The sequence below is a fragment of the Salarias fasciatus genome, unplaced genomic scaffold, assembly GCF_902148845.1.
Source record: "Salarias fasciatus unplaced genomic scaffold, fSalaFa1.1, whole genome shotgun sequence".
In the NCBI taxonomy this organism is placed as follows: domain Eukaryota; kingdom Metazoa; phylum Chordata; class Actinopteri; order Blenniiformes; family Blenniidae; genus Salarias; species Salarias fasciatus.
Window position 1 is genome coordinate 536290 of NW_021941389.1, and position 20538 is coordinate 556827.

Below are 20538 nucleotides of genomic sequence, written 5' to 3' on the forward strand. Positions count from 1 at the left end.
GAGAATGACACTGATTCAAAGGCAGAAACCAGATGTCAGGTTCCACAGATGCGTTGACACAATGAAACGTGACCCTGACAAACAGTGTCAGACTACATAGAACTATTCAATTTTGTTTGACCAATATAGACAGGGGTCAAGGTTTTTAGCAAAAAAACAACTACTCAACATGATCAAGCATGTAGACCAGTGGACAGAACGAGACAGAGGTGAAGATTTGTAATTGGGGTCACTATGTTTACCCTGTCTCCAGGGTAAACATAGGTTTACAGGGTGTGGCACCAGGATGCACAATGGAAAATAAGTCATGAAATGCTTTTTGGATGGTGTTTTAAAACATATCACCGACCAACAGTAAGCTCTGTTAGACTATCCATTGCATGGATACAGTATTCTCTCACAGCAGAGTAATGCAATTATGCCACAAGCCAGTTCTCTCTCTAAATCTGCAACTCTCATGTATTTATTGTATAACTCCCAGTATTTTCTATCAACATAAAGATGGATTGGTTGATTTAAAACTCACCACATCTGGTACAAAAAATTGACAAACCTGAGAGAAGACAATTGTGATTAAGAGACAAGATGAGAGGAAATCCAAAGTCTCAAATCCTCACCTTAAAGGACTCCATGTCAGAGAGCAAACATGCACTTTGCATCCGAGCTCGAAGATGAGTACCTTCAGCTGATGTGCCCAGTTTGGCGAGTACCTCTGACTGTTCCTCCAAAACATCTTCTGTCATTGGAGCAGGTTCCTGGAAATTAAAAGCATTGACTAATTGAGAGTTGACTGTTTTTTGCATTCTGGGGTTCATTTGCACAGAGTTTAGATACACAGAGGCTTGAAAAAGTCTTCATGTCCCTGGAACTTTTTCATATTTTGTTGCATTAAAACCGCAAATGTAAAGTTTTGTTTTGTTTTTAAACTCTATGTGACAGACCAACACAACATGAAGTAAAAGGAAAATGGTTAAAGGTTTTCAAATTTTTTGACATATAAAAAACTGAAAAGTGTAGCATACAAAAGTCTTTCACCTCCACCACCTAAGTCAGAACCTTGTATATCCTCTTTCAGCTGCAATCACAGCTAAAATCCTTTGGGGTCTGTCCCTACCAGCTTCAAACATCTACAGACCAAAAGTTTTAACAATAAAATCCATTCAATTGATGGAGAGTTTCTGTAAACCTCAGATGAGATGGAGAGAGTCTGTTAACCTCAGATTACTTTCTTCTTGTCTGATTTGTGGAGTGCAGACAGAGTTGTCCTGTTGACAGATTGTGGATCTCTGCAGCTGATTATGGATCCCATGATCCTCTGGGCTGCTTCTCTCTTCAGTGCTCTCCTTCCTGGTCTTCAGTTTAGTTGGACAGCCATGACTGTTTCCACTGTGGGTGTGCCAAGAGATAGTTTAACTTAACTCTGCTCCTACATAACTTTCTCCCTGACTTGTCTACTGTGTTCCTCAGGCTTCATGATCAATGGGTGGGTTTCCATGAAAATTTTAAATTCCCAGTGGAAGCAAATTCCACTTTAAAGGACCTATATCATGCAAAATCCACTTTTTTTTAAGGTTTTCAGCATGCCACAAAGTTGAGTTCCCTTTCAAACCACCCCTAAAATGTCATTTGCCTTCATCCACGCATGTCTGAGTAATCTCTTTCAGTCTGCTGCTCTCTACAGCAGCCCCTCCCTTTGGGTAGAAAACAGCTCATTTGAAACTCTTCAAACCAAAGTACGTCACAAAAGTTGAACTCCTCCCCACCACTCTTCTCCCACCCCACCCCCGCGCAACAGCCCACTCTCCTCTGACCAGCAGCAGCTGATTCACATTTTCCACTGGGGAAAGTGGAATCACATGTAAATTCGACATGTAAACCTTCTATCTCTCCTTAACTTTATTCCGGTTGTTCTGCTCATGCTTGTTCCCAGAGCATGCACACATATTTCAAAATGGCGGCTAACAGAAAGGGTTTGACTTAAAGGAGATGATTTATTTAAATGAGCCTTATAAGGAATGGATGTAATGAAAAGAGCAGGACATTTTAAAGGTGTGGCATCAAAATTATTTGAGAAATAAAGAAAGAAAAAACACAGGCACCAGAGCTTGAAGACAACAGAAGACGGATCGCACCAGATTTTCCTCTTCTGATCTTCTAGTGTGTGGAGTCACTATGGAGCTTACCACACACCAGAAGATTCTTCATCAGAGATCGGAATGTTTTTTCAAAGCAGCAGCATTAAAACCTTGGTCAGGTGGAGCTGTTCAAACAACCAGGGAGGTTTATTTCGAGGGTGTGGACAGGTTAGCCTCGTCCGCTCCACATCCACATTTGATTTTTGGAGCTGGGGAGGGTTTGGGGACAAGCCAATACAAACTCAGTGCAGGGGGCGTTGGTTACTCCTTCGACCAACAGCGCACTTCAGCCAATCAGCGCTTCAAATCAAATACGTCATCAACATGCGTTAGCTTCTCCAAGAGTTAGCTTTAGCTCTTTAGCTCTAGCTTCTCGACGCGCAAAGACACGAGAAAACGTCTTTTCCTGTTAGACACTTGCCAAGCGCAGACTCTTGCTCTTGCTTGATTGTTGTAATTCTTGGTATTTCGGCTATAACTTTACTTATTGCAGCTTTCAGATGATGGTTAGTTTATCTCCGTAATCTCCACTAAGCGCAGTGATGGCGTCACTTCCACTTTAGCCACCGAAATCCGCCCAAAAAATTTGAAAATACAAAGCAGCAACCCTGATTGGCTCGGCCGAGCCGCATTCTCTTTCTATTGCCTTGTCCCCAGACCCACCCCAGCTCCAAAATCCAAATGTGGATTTGGAGTGGGCGGGGCTGGTTTACGAGGCTATGGACAGGTCGGCTCTGAGCTGATTGGCTCCTCTTGGAGCTCCACACACAACAGGATTTGCGATTGGAAATAGTAAACGTGTTCATTATCTATGGTCTGCCCTTCCGACGCCTCCCAAGCGTATCCAATTGGAAAAAAATCACTCTGAACACACCGCACACCACAGGAAGATCGGACCCGAGCTCATTTGCCTACTCCCGACAATCCGACCTTTGCCGGCTTCAATCGGGAGGAGAAGATCGGGGCAAAATTTAGACGAATTATCCGTAGTGTGTACTGGCTTTTAGTTGAGCAGGAGTTTATTTAGGAGGATCAGAGTAAAGAGGGAGGAAGACTTGTGCACACCATATTTGTCAAAACATTTGAATACCATGAGTCATTTTCTTTCCACTTCATGCTGTTGGCAATCACAAAAATCCAGTAAAATACATTTACTTTTTGGGCTGTAATGTGACAAATGTGGAAAAGTTTAAAGGAGATCAATACTTTTAAAAGTCACGGCAGTTCATGGCAGATTAGATGGACATCTCAGCTGCTTGAAAATGTTTTCACTGAAGCACAGCCGATTGAAAATGTTGGAGGAAAAAAGCTTTAAAAGAAAGAACAGTATTGTCTTAGTTTGTGCCAGTGCTTACTCAAGTTTCTAGCATGGCTCCTTTGTTTAGTTGTTTGGATTCAATCAATTTGATAGCATTCATATTGTTTCTGTATTTCTATGAAGGGAACACAGACAATGAATCAACGAGCTGAAACATGTGCATGTATCAGTGACTCAGTGAGCTGTAATGAGATGGCAAAGGGTTTGAGTGCAAAAGGTGCTACATTAAGTCAAGACAACCCAGTGGCTAATACACCATTTTTGACTGTGAAAACTCCAATGCTGAAGTCTGACCTGTGTGACAGGAACATAGAGCGGTTCTGTAGAGTTGAGTAGAGTCATGTTGTTGAAGGCATGCAGTCTTCCCTCTGCTTTTCTTTTACTGCCATCCTTTTCTCCTTCGGTGTGGGAAAAGTCCGGTTCCCCCTGGTCACTCAGGCACTCAAAGAACTCCTCCTCGCTGTCGCTCCATGAGTCCCAGGATTTTCCATGAGACATTTCTCTTGCTGCAGTGCTGGCAGATGCTGCTGCTGTTGTTCCAGAGTCTGGTCCACGATGGGTATTTTGGCCACTACGAGACAACTTGTTTTCTTTCTCCTTGCTTCCTTCATCTCTGGCCCTCTTTCTCTCTATGCAGCAGTTGAGCATCTATTCAAGGAATTAAATCAGTTTTAGTCATTGCAAATTAAATATTTTGTTTTGAGTTAGATCTGTTGAAGCAATTGCTTTACACCTTTATTCAAACTTAAAGACTCTCACAATCTATAGGACTGCTTTCTCTCACCTGGAAGGTCTCTAAAATCAGGAACATGTCTGAACATAACTCAGAGTGCCACTGAGAAACAACAAATGCATTTGTTCTCAAGAAGACAGTTGTAAATCCCGATGATCAGGTGTCATAGAAACTTCTTCAGAAGGCTTTATTGTTTTTTTCAAAATGCTGTATTTGGGTCCTATGTTGTATCTTGAATAAGTTCACTAAACCTAGAAAGTTTGCTGGTTTCACAGTTCACAATATTTATATAGCACTTTAAATTAACTGCAGTGGACAAAACTGTTTTACAAAAATAATAAGGTTTAAAGCGCACAGTGCACAATTTACACATTACGAAATGGATAAGATCATACAAATAAAAAACACAGTGAAAACAAATTAAAAGTATAAAACATAGTAATATGAAAAGCATTTAAAGATTAGAAAAAGCATGTAGAGTATGAAGTGAACAGCTTACATGATTTTGAAGGCCAAAGACAACAGGTTCATTTTAAGACCAGCTTAAAAAACAGAGCCTGTCTGATTGGACAGTCAATTTGAGAGGGGTCTGGCTGCAGACCTCCACTCTTCAGGACCTTCCTTGCAGACCTGCACTGTGAGGATCTTCCCCTTCCTCCTCCTTCGCCTTTAGCTTTGAAGGTCCCATATTATGCTATTTTTCAGTCACGTCATATCAGAAGCCCAAAAACAAATTAAAATTTAAAAAGTATTTAAGTTTGTTCGCCCCAAATTCATCCTTTGTTTGGAGTTTCAGCGGTCTAAAAAGTCACTCTGACGAGCCCTCCTCACAGGCTTTTCCTGAGCCTGCTTTCGGGTGCGCCCACTCCCCCTCCGAGAGGACACGACTTTCGCTTGCGGATATGCGTTATGCGTTAACGTTGACTGTGAAGCTTTGGCTTGTCAGCTATGGCTCGTCTAGGAGGAGTTAAATACGCTTATTTCAGGATAAGCGGACCCAACTCAAACTCCACCGTTTCAGCTTCAGTTTCATTTTCACAAAATATGGTGTCGCAAGACAGGGAGGAAACAGACAGTTTTTCCAAATTTGAACCTCATAATGAGGTTACTGCAACACATACTACTATAAGAAACTCTTCACAAATGAAAAATGCATAATATGGGACCTTTAAAGGAGCTGTGATTAACATTGCATAACGAACACTGACTTAATACATTAAATTGTATAATGTCAAAACAGCATATGGAAAGTCTACCAGCGCCTGCGTTGGAGAGATATCGTACGAAGCTCTCCCTTGTCGGGCTGTAAAGCTGCCCCGATCCACATTCAGCAGATTTGTGAGGAAACAATCCAAAGGCATGGCCCAGCTTGAGTACCCATACAAGTAAAAATTCCTGAATGTCCATCCTCAAGAATTTGCCGTGTTTTCAAGACGGAAGTTCAAACTACTCGACTTCACATTGCTCTGGAACCAGCATAACAGCATGGTGATGACAAGCAGAGACATTTGACAGCAAGCTGACAGTGGAGGGACTTGTCTACCAAGTCTATATTATACCGTATTGGCCCAAATATAAGATGACTCTGATTATAAGACGACCCCTATTTTTCAAATATCATTTTGTGAAAATAAAAATATGTTGAAGACAATAAGGTTACTCAAAAACAACTTTTCATTGTACAATTATTCTAGGAAAACCCACAACAGAGATTGTGATTTAAGATCAGGAAATATTACTACAGTATTAAAAAAAACAAAAACTATAATCTCTTTCTCAAAATCTGAGACTCAGTGAGTGAATCAGCAACAAATAAGAACCTCAAAGTTTCAATAACTGCATTAATGATGTAAATAACTTTACAACCATCAAGTTCAAGTTCTATTCAACTGCATGAGCATTAATAATTCAGTCTAATATGTCTTGGCAGCTTGGCAGTAGTTTGTTGACTCTGCTGTCTGAACCATCAGTTCAAAGTTGGCATCAAAACTTCTCTGCTGTTTCCTCACTTGTCTAGCATTCAAGCCTCTTCGTTCTAGATGGTCACGTTCCTCCATTTTTTTATCAGATCACTGTGACCACAGACGTCTGACTGACTGACTGAAGCGTCACATGACTGTGACGCTTCATTCGCTCCCTGGTCACCGGTACTTTGGCTCCATCTAGTGGCGCGGATGTCTAACGACAATCGAGTCCTCAATTATAGTATGACCCCCAGTTTGGAGAATACAGTTTCTGGAAAAAGATATTGTCTTACATTCGGGCCGATACGGTATATATCTGTGGTGCCTTTGTGCCACCATCTTGTGGAAGTTGTTGAACAAGCAGCAGTGTATTAAAATCTATGAAGGTAAGAGGTTCTCCTAAGTGTTCCTCAAACCAGTCCACAATGAGCCGTTGTGGCTGCTGGTTTGTGTTCCAACCAAGCAAAGGCACACTAGACTCCACCTATTTCACCAAGTTTACAGGTGGATTCACTTGAGGAAATGGGTGGAGTCTGATGTGCTCCTGTTTGGTTGGAACCAAACAGGAGCACTGTAGGAACACTGTCCTAAGTATGCTATGAAGCTGTGCATGCATGCTTGGTGCTTTGTGATTGGTTCCCCCTTGTGACATGAAAATGTCATATTTTAAAAGTTAAAAAGGTTTTTAAGAGCTTCAGGTGAACTTTATTCAGAAATGTCTCTTTTGGTCTAAAGTTTTCAGAGTCCTGGTCGAAATCAAAAAGTACTCCGAGCGAATCTGGGGGGAAACCATAAATCTCTTCATCTGTGTTCCAGGAAACAGCTGACTGTGTGCTCTGCAGTGGACAGTCAACTGGAGAATGGCTGATTGGTCAACCTTACCTGGAGTTTCTGATGCAACAGACAACAGTGAAGATCAGGAACGCCTCCAACCAATCTGCAGATTAGAAATAAAAATGAGAAAACATGGCTTTATCAATAAATAAAGGAAAAACTTGACACGTTTCAGGTAGTGCAGTGATGCAAAGATAATTATCCTGTATGCAGCTTGATGAGAATTCAAACAGGCAGCTATACAACATGTGAAATAAAACTAAATAAAAGTCAAAATTACAAAGGTGTGGCAATTGCAAGAAAGTTAAGGCTACACTTTGGTATTTGTGGCCACAAAATGTATTTTTGACTTTCAGAGTCTCACAAGAACATATTACCAACCCATAGACAAGGTAGTTGTTTTCCCAACGGTAGCGCAACTCCAGAACAACCTCCTGCCAGAGGTGGGCAACAGCACGCAGCCCTCCATAGTTATAGTTGACCAGACACACGCATAATGCTAGACGATAGGTCAGACTATCACTGGGAGCAGATTTAAGCTGAATGAACAGGTTCTAAAACAAGAACAGATAAAGAAATAGATCAATAAGGTGCATTCATTTTCATCCCTGAGCATTTCTAAAGTTCAGTGAAGCAAACCTACAGATTCAGAGCTTTTCTCCTGCTCGGGTGATGGCTTTGTTTTATTCTTCATATTATCTGAGCTCTTCTCCACAGCTGCATCTGGAAAGAGGTACTGAAAGGAGAAAAACAAGAAAAAAAATACCAATACTTCTTCAAATATCTGTCCAAGAACTCCATCGCCATTCATACCAAATAATTAGATGTTGACATCATATTCTTAATTGCATATTGATGCAGGACAATTAATTAGGGTAAAAAACAAATAGCGAGATGGCGGATGTGACAGGAGGGCACGCTTCAGCTGCTCCTGCTTTTGGCCATACGAGACTAAAGCCTGAAATCTATAAGACTGTGGATGGTAAAAGTATTGTGGAAGATGAGCTTTTAAACTTCCTTGCTGTAAAACTGAGAACTTTAACCCATGACGAAATTGTCTTATTGGCAGTAAGCACGTTTGACTCTGAGACAATAGAGGCCTTCAAGAGAGTGCTGTTTGAATTGTGCCAAACTACGCAGCGCAATATAGCGCATAAAGGAGCGCAAAAGGACGCTAATAACATTAAGAGTTGTCTAAAAGTTTTCAATGAATGTGGGGAAGATGTGCCGTGTTTTGCTTCACATTATTTGGAGGATTTGCCCCCTGTGACATTCACTAACATGGATGTGTGGATTGGTCAAGAAAATGGAGCAGTTGCACGCTGAAGTTGGGGCTATGAGGAGTGCGCTTCAGCTTCAGGGAGAAGTGTGCTCGGATCTCTGCCTGATCACTGCGGATGTGAGTCGTCGGGTGTGTAGCCTTGAGCACGCTGCAGAAGAAGCCCAAGAAAGTGACGGGCTGTGCTGCGTGGAACGTCTGCCGAGCAGCGGGGTGCACGCAACAAATGTGCCATGGGACAGGGCCCGGGAGGCGATTGGATCAACCAGCGGCAGGACCAGGGACGCCGAGACAGAGACCATGTCACTGTCAGAGGCTACGGGTGGAGCTGCAAGGTGCCACGAGGAGGGGAATGCGAGCACTGGAGTGCGCGCCAGCAGTGGCGTGGATGAGGTGAATGTTGTGAATATTGGAGCAAATTCAACACATTTGCCTGGATCTCCCAAACTGACAACTGTACTCAAAAAAGGAAAGCCGCAGCTTGTTGGGAAGGCGGGAGTCCGCCTCGATACAACACCTGGAGCGAAGAAACCTCACGGAAAAGCAGTGGCTATTGTTGGCACAGGAGCAGCAGGTCACTGCATTAAGACAGTAACTACGAAATTGGTGAGTGTCTTCGCTTCTAGATTCTCCCCTGACCTAGATGTGAAGACATTATCTGACTATCTTAAGGAACAGCTTGGCCGTGAGGTTAAATGTCAAAAAAGCAGATTTTCTTCATTTAAAGTGACTGCTGAGTGCAGTGACGTGGCGGAGATGTATAAGCCTGAGCTCTGGCCTTCGGGGGCGTATGTGCGGCACTTTTTTGAGCCGCGCACCAGGGCTGCTGTAACTGGGTCAAATGGTGCTGCTTTGGTGGGACACACGAGTGGGGCTCAATCAGCTCATGCCACGGAGGCTGACTAAAATGAATCATGGGTATTAAAGTACTTTCTTACAACTGTCGCGGTCTGCGCTTAGGGCAGAGCGCTGGGGATACAGCTCGGCGTGTCGTTGTTAACCACCTGTTGGAAGAGTGCGATGTGCTTCGCCTACAAGAAACATGTCTTGCAAAGCAAGACCTGGAGGGGTTAAACTCTTTACATCGTAACTTTCATAGAGTAGGGGAGTCCAGTGTTGATTTGTCCGATGGAATAAAATGCGGGCGTATTCCTGGAGGAGTTGCGATTTTGTGGGACAAAAGACTTGCTCGTGTATTAATATACTTAGGCTGTAAGTAGACTGGTGCATAGGAATTCAGTTGACGTACAATGGCAAGGAATGTGTTATTCTGAATGTCTACACCCCCCTATGAATGTGTTCTTCATGAAACAGAGTTTGTTAATAGACTTGCTTTTATGAATTCATTTATACAGAGTAATACGTTTTCCAATGTTTTCTTAATAGGTGATATGAATTCAGACATCACAGACTGTAACTCACTTTTTGCTAATCATCTGAACCAGTTTTCTGAGGATAATAATTTAATTCTGTCATCCAAAGTCTTATTGCCTCCTGACAGTTTTACATAAGTGAGGCCTGGCACACCACCTCTTGGTTGGATCACTGTGTGGCCACAGCTGACGCACATTCCTCATTGACAGATATGAATATTTTTTAAGATTTATCTGCAATTGATCATATACCTTTTGGGATGGGTATAAATTTTCAGGCTTTGCCTATGATAGAAAGTTATGAGGAGGAAATAATTTCACAAATTGATTGGAGCTCCCTCTCACAGGATGAAATCATAACTTATTGTGTGAGGACTGGGAGCTTTCTTGGAAATATTAATCGTGTGAATGCTGAAGGCATTCACACGATTACATTCCTCTTCTGACTTCTTCTGCCATTTTTTGGCATGCTTCTCCTCCTACAAATTTTGTCCGATTTGAACCATTCAGATATCAAAATGTGCAGCTTTTTAAGGACATTCCGGCCATGTTCTGGCTTTTTAATATCTTTTAAACTTTTTGAAATATTTCAACTTTGTGCAACTTTTTTCCCCATGTTAACGGATGGAGATTTTTTCAAACTTTGGAACCTTATAACTTCTTCAAATCTTAACCGATTTTCACCATTCAACTTTTAAAATATTCAACTTTTTAAACCCTTTCTTCAAACTTTTTAAACTTTTTCAACTTTGTTCAACTTTTTGAAATATTTCAACTTTTTAAAATTATTTTTAACATTGAAGTGGATGGGAAAACCCTTCAACTGACCTTTGAACTCCTTCAACTTTGACCCCTTACAACTTTGTCATGCTTTGACGTAGACAAGTCATTTTACTTGCAAAATGTAGGTATTTTTGTCCTCTGTTAAGGTATGTTATCATGTCCAGATCTTTTACCAAATTTAAACTGTGAGCCTTCAAGTACGGAGAGAATTTCAGCCGTATTTGGAGTTTACAATGGGTGTGTATTGGAGAAGCTAGAGTGGGAGAGTGGCAGAGTGGGAGAAGCTCTCGATTTTAACCAAAAAAAAAATTCTTTTCTCGTCCGTACGGCCACATTTCTGACTCAATCTGCACAATAACCCCTCAAAACGTAGGCATTTTTGTTGTGACCCGTACAATTGAGTCACTTTGTCTCTATCTCAAATGGTTCTCTCTCCAGCTGCATTTGTTTGAGGAGAGTGCAGAATTTTCTCCCATCCGCTCCAATGCATTTTGGAGAGAGATTTTCTCGCTCAAATCCAAAACTTCACTCATGTTCGCACCATCGCTGTGGCTGAATAGATGATCCTACATACATGATTCCTGCACCATTAAATTCATGAAAGACTTCTGAATCTGATTTTGTGAAAATCTTTTTCAATTTCACCTCTGGGTTCTCGAGGAATGACATTTTCTCAACCATGCGCACTCCATAAGAACTGCTGATTCACTGTCATGGCTGCTGTGCGGCTGGTCTCCATAGCAACAGACACACCTGTTGTGCTTCCTGCTGCTTGATTAGTCTGGATTTTTCCATTAAGACTGGAGCTCTATTGATCCTCTGTTACTCCGACACTGACTCCACTGCTGTTCACTGCTCTGTTCCACTTTTTCAACTTTAAAGGTATTTTAAAATTTTTCAGCTTTTATGACTTTTTAAGTTTTTCAAACTTTTTCAAGTTTTTTCACCTTTTATCAACTTTTTCAAACTTCTTCAACCTTTTTCCGCTTTTTTAACCTTATTCAAGTTTTTTCCAACTTTTTCAAGTTTTTTAGACTTTTTGAACCTTTTCAACCTTGTTCAACTTCTTTCAACTTTTTGCAGTGTTTTCAAACTTTGTCAACCTTTTTCAACTTTTTTCCGCTTTTTTCAGCATTTTGAAACTTTTTCAACCTATTCCAACTTTTTGCAGCGTTTTCAACATTTTTCAACCTTATTCAACTGTTTTCAACTTTTTGCAGTGTTTTCAAACTTTTTCAAGTTTTTTCAACTTTTTGCAGCGTTTTCAACCTTTTTCAACATTTTTGCAGTGTTTTCAAACGCTTGAACCTTTCTCAACGTTTTTGAAGTTTTTGCAGCGTTTTCAAACTTTTTCAACCTATTCCAACTTTTTGCAGCGTTTTCAACATTTTTCAACCTTATTCAACTGTTTTCAACTTTTTGCAGCGTTTTCAAACTTTTTCAGGTTTTTTCAACTTTTTGCAGCGTTTTCAAACTTTTTCAGGTTTTTTCAACTTTTTGCAGTGTTTTCAACCTTTTTCAATGTTTTTCAACTTTTTGCAGCGTTTTCAAACTCTTTCAATTATTTTAAAATCTTTGCAGTGTTTTCAAACTTTGTCAAACTTTTTCAACCTTTTTCAATTATTTTCAAAACTTTTTCAACTTCCTTTTCAACCTTTCTTCTTGAACTTTTTCTGCATTACAGTTTAGCATTTTCAGCTCAGCATTCACACTTGCAGTTTCTTCAGGAACTGCAAATTTTTTCTAGTTTGCCCAGAGATGCAGTAATGTGAAGAGATTGCATGTGCCAGAGAACATATATCTAATATTTGTTCTATGTATGATGACATAATTAAAGCTCTGCTTAATTCAAGTCAGCCTTTATGCAGACCAAAGAGTAGAAAGAGAAACAAACCTGGGTGGAATTCGCATGTGATTGAATTCTATGAGAGGTCACGTGAGGCATCCAAGGAGTGGAGGCTGGCAGGAAAACCGAGATACGGGCCGGTTTTTGAGTATAAAAGGGTCACAAATGCCCAATATAAGTATGCTATACAATTTATTAAAAGAAATGAGGAGGCAACGAAAGCGGACTCTATGGCTCGAAAATTGCAGTGTAACAATGTATATGAATTTTGGAAAGAAGTAAGGGCTATAAAAACTAAAGTGTCTCTACCGTGTGTGGTAGATGGTGTTTCTGGCTCCGATAATATCCTGGAACTGTGGAAGCAACATTATGGCAGTCTATTTAATTGTGTTCAGAGTGACCCTCTTGTAGTGCGTGATGTTGACACCTGTGATCTAATACAAAGTCATGAAAGTTATATCAAAACTCTCTGAAAATAAAGCCTCTGGAGCAGATGGGGTTTCAGCTGAACATCTAAAGTTTGCAGGTGCGAGGTTAGTTCCTCTGCTCTCAATCTGCCTTACAGGCTTGTCTTATTCACGGGTTTCTACCTGACTCCATGCTAACGGTCTTGCTGGTCCCTGTAATTAAAAACAAGACCAGTAAGATCAGCAGCTCAGACAACTATAGGCCAATAGCCTTGGCCAGTATCGTCTCAAAAATTGTTGAAACTATCCTGTTAGACAAGATTTCACAAATTGTCATATCTTCAGACAGTCAGTTTGGTTTTAAAGCTAAACTGGGCACAGATATGTGTCCATATACTCTAAGGAAATTATAGCCAAATACAAGAATCGGAATTCTTTAGTCTTTATCTGTTTTTTAGACGCTTGCAAAGCTTTTGATAGAGTGAATCATCGGAAACTATTTGTGAAACTGATTCAGAGAGGTGTGCCAAAGTATATTGTGAGATTATTGGTTTCTTGGTATGCTCAACAAACAATGTGTGTAAATTGGGGAAATAGAGTGTCTGCACCATTTAAAGTTGGCGATGGGGTCAGGCAGGGTGGAGTTCTATCCCCTATTCTGTTTAACTTATATTTAGATGAGCTCTCAACACAACTTAAGGCCTGTAACACCAGTTGTATTGCTGGCAATCTTGTGTTAAATCATCTAATGTACGCAGATGACCTGGTTGTTTTCAGTCCTACCCTCAGCTGGGCGACAAGAGCTACTTAATATTTGTTTTCACAATGGTATGCAGAATGACATTAAGTACAATGAGATGAAAAGCATGATTATGATTTGTAGAACCAGAGAGGATAAATATGTAAAGTTTCCTGACTTTTATTTGTCAAAGGTTGTGCTTAAAATAATGAGCAAAGTAAAATACCTCGGACATATATTAACAGATGACTTGGCTGATGATGACGATATAAACAGCCAATGTAGAAGATCATATGCTCAGCAAATTATCTGGCGCAAAGATTCAGTTCTTGCACTGATAAAGTGAAAATTATGTTGTTTAAATCATACATAACGCCTCTGTACACAGCTCACCTTTGGACTAAGTACAAAAAGGAACACTGAAAAGACTACAGGTGGCCTATAATGACGATTTACGTGTGCTTCTTAGGAGGCCAGGATGGACCAGTGCGAGTGAGATGTTTGTTACAGCCGGAATTAACACGCTGCAAGCCACACTGCGAAAGCTTACGTATAATTTTATTGGTCGACTGAATAACTCATTGAATGGAATTATGTTATCACTGGTGAACATTGGCTGCAGTGCCACTCGCTATCAGTCTGGGATATGGAAGCACTGGTACAGCTGTCTCTTTAATGGGACCTCTTAAATGTGTTTGTATTTTTCCTGTTTTTTATTGTTTCTTCGCTTCTTATTATGTGTGTCTATATTGGACTTTGTGTCCGGAATAAAGCTGAAATGAAAATGAAAGATACAGAAGATAATTCAGTGATATGGCTTCAAAAAACACAGATCAGAGGAAGTGTCACTAGCTGCTACTAACTTAGTACTCTCAGCTAAGTTGTTCGGATACACTTGTTTTGGATAAAGCAGAATATAAAAGCAAAAAGAGTTCAAAATGAAAAACCAGCATTGCTATGACATGGGTACACTAACCTCAAGTAAAAACAAGGTTGTACTGCTAGCTAATGGGGAGTTTAAGAGAGTGCTGTGCAGGGGATGGTCAAAACCAGGGAGACAGATTAAAACTCTGGTACTGGCCACAGCTAGCCTACCCTCTAACCTGGACACCAGTAACCGAACAGAGAGACTGGGGCCTCATTTATAAGACATAGACTAAAAGTCTACGTAAGCCCTAAACCCAAAAAAAGGTATATGCCAAAAAAAAAGAGTCAGATTTCTAAAACCAGCGCACACTCACAAGCATGCTCTTTTCAGTTAATAAATCACAGCCAGCTTGGAAAGCGGCATAGGTGGATTTACCTCTTGTCCCACCCTGAACACGCCCACTTTCTACCATATCTTCTGCCTACTGATCAATGGACATCGAACATTTAACGGAGAGTGAAACAGAAGAGCTTGACTGGTAGAAGGAGGCAGGAAAATGATATTTGTTGGAGACAGTGGACTTAGTCAAAAAAAAAGAGAGTGATGTGTCCTCGGTGAACTGTTGTGTCCTCAGAAGCGGTGGGGGACAAGGAAGAGACAAGCATCCCGCCAAAGTGTCCTCTATAGAAAGTAATTCACTGCAGTGGAGCTACAAGTCCATGTTTAGATATCAGCTCATATTATTAAAATAAAAAAATAGGATTGTTATGATCATGATTGGATTAGCAAATATACTCATGACATTTCTATAGATCTTCAAGTACATCAGGTAATGTGGTTTATTCTGCAGAAATTTTTCATTCCACATTTACTCAAATGAAAGGAAATATATTACCACTATATTTCTTGAAATGCACAGCAATATTTGCAACATATAATTACAATTATTACATTTACAAATTTTGGGATAGTGTAATATACTGGAAAATATTAAATCTCACATTTGGGGAATATATTGCCGAACATATTGTATGATATTTTTCAACACTGACTGGGGGCTTTTAAGGCTGCAGCCTCCAAGGGGGATCTTCTATTAGAAAGCTGAAGATGAACTTCATCTTTAAAAAAGCCGAAGGTGCTGCAACACTATTATTTTAAAGGTGCATTAAGGAGTTTTACAACCTTAAAAATACTTATTTTCCACCATAAATGTGTTACACATTTTTAATGATGTGTACAATGTGCCCTGACATATTCATTACCAGAACCTCTAACAGTGCTAAACTGTCACTTGAAAGTTGCAGTGCCGGTCCGGCACCAGCATTTTTGGGGGAGAGTTTGAAAGGAATGACGTAATGCACGCTCCGGCTTGTTCAGTTTCACTTTGTCCACCATTACTCCGCCAGATCCTTAGTGAGCAACAACTGAGCAGGAGCTTCCAGAAGGTAAGAACAGACTGGCTTCTAGCACTGCCACAGCTCCACACAGACTCCACCAGGGAGAAGAAACTTAAATCTTACTTGAGCGCTACTAAATGAGCGAGGAAGGAGTTCCTTTCTTCCCTGCACGCGAGCCACAGGCACGAGTTTTTTACTCAGCTGCATTACGCCCAAGGCCTGCAGGGGGCGCTGTTGCACATAAAATGTGCAAACTCCTTAATGCACCTTTAAGGTGTGCATATTTATGCAAACAGGTTTTTTTCAGTTTTTATATTTTAGATTTTTCCCTTTTGCAGGTTTCAGTATTTTTTCAGTTGCAGTGTACAGGTCACATTAAAGGTGGAAAAATCTTTTGCATCACAAAACCAGAAAAAGGTCCCCACAAGGCACATCGTGCCAGGTTTTCCTATCCTTGTGGGGACATTTGGTCCCCACGTATAGAAAAACGCATGCACGCACACGCTCGCACGCACGCTCGCACGCACGCACGCACGCACGCACGCACGCACGCACCGCACACGCACGCATCTACCTTCCAATATACAGTTGTTTCAGCTACACTATACTTTTCTATTTTGGACGAATGGAAGTTTTCTTTTTTATGGGTATGGTCTATAAACAGGGGTATCTTACTCCAGCCAACACTAAACAAAACCAGCATATTTATAAAATACAAACCATTACCTTTACTGGATATCATGTGAAGAAAAACACTGCATTCATTTGGATTACCAATTAGGACAAAAAAAATCCCATTGTCCTAATTCAGTGTACACGCAGCAACGAGAAGAAAGCTTACCAGAAGGGCAGAATTTAGGACATCGGCATTAAGTGGCGACTCTTCAATGCGTCGATGGCGCTGAATATGCTTTCGGGCACTGTGCATCATATTGGAGACGGAGAGTTTGGCAATTGGCACAGTTGCTGCTGGTTCAGTGAGTTTGGACAAAGCGGAGCTGATGTCATTGTTTTCTGCGGGGGGAGAAATAATCATTTACAATCACACTTCAGTTAACATTTACTTATCCAGCAAAGAAAAAAAGATCCATATCCAGTTTTGATAAAATCATCACAACATAAGTGGAACATAATGTTTATTGCAAACTCTTCCTGTAATGGAAAAGGTAGTTGAAGAAACAGCTTCTTTGGGATGCATTTTTCTTACATTTTTAGAGTTTAGAATAATCTAACAGGAATGTCATGAGCAAAACCATTCAATGCAGATGATGAAAGTAATTAGCATTTCTGGCTAGCATATAACAAGTACACTGTTCAAGGCAGATTAAATGTGACCGATTTTACTGCATCATCTCAATAGCTGGTGAGGTTTTTACAAACTTTTGTGATTCCTGTGACAAGAGTCAACAAGTATTCCAAAACATCCTTGATATGGAGGACTAAAAGGGCCAAAATTAAATAAATACATCATTAAATAATTAAATATCATAATATAATTAAATATATATAATTATTTAAATATGTCCTTAAATATATCAATTAAAGTGGATTACACTAGATTCGCGTTAGTCTCGCTTAGGGGTCCAACGGTTTCAGATGTTGGTGTATGATTATAGTCTGAGAAAAAAACCACGGTTTTACGGTTATTATATATAGGGGTGTAACGGTACACAAAAGCCACGGTACGGTATGTACCTCGGTGTAAGGGTCACGGTTCGGTACGTTTTTCGGTACAGTGGGGAAAAAGTAAAAAACTCACAAATGTACCAGAACATTTTTCCTAAGCTTTCCCATGCGACACATTATTGGCCCAGTTTGCATGGTGTTTTTTCAATCCGATTGTAAACAATAGTATTAACGCGTGTGTATTCATGTACAGCATACAAGCATCCATGCGCACAAAGTCTCACGAGGACCTTCCAGGTCTTCCTCTCTGCAGCAGCAGTCCTCAGCGCCAAGCAGAGAGTTTTTATCTGCTGATATCTGCTCAAATAATGTCCCAAAATCTCCATGATACCTGCTGAAGGAGCGGCTGCTCCCCTGGCGGCAGCACCGCCGTGCGGAGCAGCACGTCTCGGTGTGAGCTCTGCGCCGCATGCCGATGTTTCGAATTAACTGGTGCCCGTGTTAACTTGTGACCAATCATGACTGAAACATCTAGTCGTTCTGGCGAACGTCGGTTATCGACAGTTACAGTGAGTGTATAGTTTAAAGCCTTTTGAGTCTTACTTTAACAACTGCTGTAATCAGCATGTGTTTACACAGACCTCCGCTGTCATTCGTTAACACGGGAACCAGTTAATCCATAACACCAGCCGGCGATCGCTCGTATTCTGCTATAGAGCTCTTTATACAACTCGCTGTTGCGCGATTTGGTTCCATCTCGCCTCTCCAATGTTTTTTATGTCGGGGTTTTGTATTAAAAAAGTGTTTTTCCACCACCGTGGCGTTCTCTGCTGGTTTTTTGACTGTGCTGCTTCCCGTTTACTGGACGTCACACATCACTCCTCCGTATGAGGGAATGCACAGAACAAATACTCTCCGTTTAATCCGCTCCGCCGCCACACGCTGCAGCTCTCATTCCGCTTGTACTTTCTTCTTTGTTTGTTCATGTTTGGACCTGCTTGTTCTACTTCTTCTTCTTCTGTGATAATGGTGGTTGCCGGCAGCTTTTAGGCTCATTACCACCATCTAAGGTTGGAATTTTTTTTTTTTTTTTACTCACTGGTGTATTCGTCATGTGATTGTGTGTGCCGAACCGTGACCCCCGTACCGTGACGGTACGGGACGAATACAAATACCGTTACACTCCTAATTATAGACATACAAAATCACAACAACATTCTTTGAAAATATGTTTATCCCCACATTGTTTAACATTTGCTGCCTTTTGAAACAAACAGCACAGAAATAGGTAAAAAAAATAATAAATATGAGCTACCTTGTTGACTGAAACATCCAGTACCCCTGGGGCGCCGGGCTGGGCTGCCCGGAACCCCCCAGCCGTCACCTTACCCCAAAGCGAGCGGGGGGGCCACAGGGGAGTGCGGAGACTGTAAGACAGTCCACCGGCAGCATAATGGGCCCCCCGCCCTGCAGACGCGGGGGGTGGGGGGGACTTGAAGTGCTTTGCGTTTGCTACCATACCTTGGTATGATGCAGATATAACTCTTCCAGATATGTTCTTATTAGTGCTGGGTAACGTTTAAATTTCTTAATCACGATTATTCGCATAGTTTTTCTGCAATTAATCGCATTATGCGCATAATACAATAATGAATTCAAAAGTACTTTGTAATGATCATCCTGGCCCCAGCCGGGGATAGAGACCTTGCTTTTTTTTTTTTTTTTTGCAAGAATTTTGAAAAAAGCATAATATTACAATAATAATTTTACAATTCATCAAATATGATTTAATAACTTAAAAACTTAAAATACCAAGTCTTTACCAAGATTGCCAACGCCGACCTCCCCAACACACACACACACACACACACACACACACCACACACACACACACACACACACACACACACACACACACACACACCCAGAGTAGAGCAGATGAAAAACTAAGTTTGTTATGAGCGCACACTTCCTCAAACTTCATTCTATCTCAGACCCTCAGACAGAGAAGGCAGGATATATTCAGTCAAGCTGAATTGTGCCTCATTAAGCCAGATTGTGTGATGAAGGTAAATTTACTTTATTTTGCGTGTTTTCAGTGCCTGAAGAATGCCCAGTGGGCCGAAATGATGTGCCGGCAAAAGAAACGATTTAAGTTTCACTTCAGTTTTTGTCATATTTGCGCTCCTCATTTCAGTTTGTGCCTTATACCAGCCTTTTCCTCCTGATTTTTCTTATATTTCGGCTGAGATCATTATGGCAAATAATGAGGAATGGACCGTGTTGTGCCGCAGCGGTGTGTGCTTTGTTGACGCTCAGCTGGAGCACAATGTGTGTGTGTGTGGTGTGTGTGTGTGGTGTGTGTGTGTGGTGTGTGTGGGGAGGAGGGAGGAGGGGGGCGGGGGACGCTTAACGCCTCATTAAAATATTTCGGTGTTAAGAAAGCAGTGCTTTAACGCACTAACGTGCCCAGCCCTAGTTCTTATATATGTGACATGAAGTTACAATCACTTTATTTTGTTCACCTGGGAGGCCTGGGCTTATTTCTTGGTTAAAATAGTATCTTATTTGTAGGTACATGTAAAAATATTGTTGTTCTAATTCATTATTTCCTTAATTTAAAGGAGAACTATGCAAGATTTGCTTTAGCGCTCCTCCTACTGGTCTCCTGTGAAAGCTCACTGTCGTAAACATTCTCCGCATCACCCCCCTCCCCCCCCCACCCCCGTGTGCAGAGCGTGTCCCACTCCCGTTTCCCAGACAAAGGTTTTTTCTGTCTTTTTGGTTCTGCCATCCGTGAGCACCTAAGGGTGGCGTTGCTAACGCTAGCGAAGGTTTTATGTGCTTTTATCCTTGTAATCCTGTGTCAACGCCGTAAAGCAGGTTTGTTCTCTCAGATGTCGGTCGCTCCTCTGAAAGTTGCAAGCGCTATTTTCAGGACACAGATGCCGGGGGGAGTGGAGGGACCGGCGAATCATCGCGACAAGTCTTTGTTTACCCCCACAGGGATTCTGAAACACATTTATTGAGGTAAAAAGTTGCATAGTTCTGCTTTAATATAGCTTTGAATTTCTCCTTTCTCACTTATGCTATTTATTGTAATTAGGCTTTTTTTTTTTTTTTGCCTATTGTCTGGATTTATGGTTCAGTTTGCCTGATTTGAAATCAGTGTCATATCCCATCCAACTGAATTTTCATCTTCTTCTTGGTCTACATTTTTTTACTACATTAACAGA

General features: G+C 41.0%; 1 protein-coding gene across 1 annotated transcript in view; it reads right to left on the reverse strand.

Moving 5' to 3' along the window:
- rab3gap1 (RAB3 GTPase activating protein subunit 1) overlaps positions 1–16727 on the reverse strand; it is a 30179-nt gene extending 13452 nt beyond the window's left edge. Inside the window, 6 exon segments of the mRNA XM_030087575.1 lie at positions 618–755; positions 3748–4101; positions 7033–7087; positions 7366–7538; positions 7628–7720; positions 16518–16727. Coding sequence (XP_029943435.1) covers positions 618–755; positions 3748–4101; positions 7033–7087; positions 7366–7538; positions 7628–7720; positions 16518–16712 — 1008 coding nt within the window. The 5' untranslated portion in view covers positions 16713–16727.
- Between the last annotated feature and the right edge of the window lie 3811 nt (positions 16728–20538).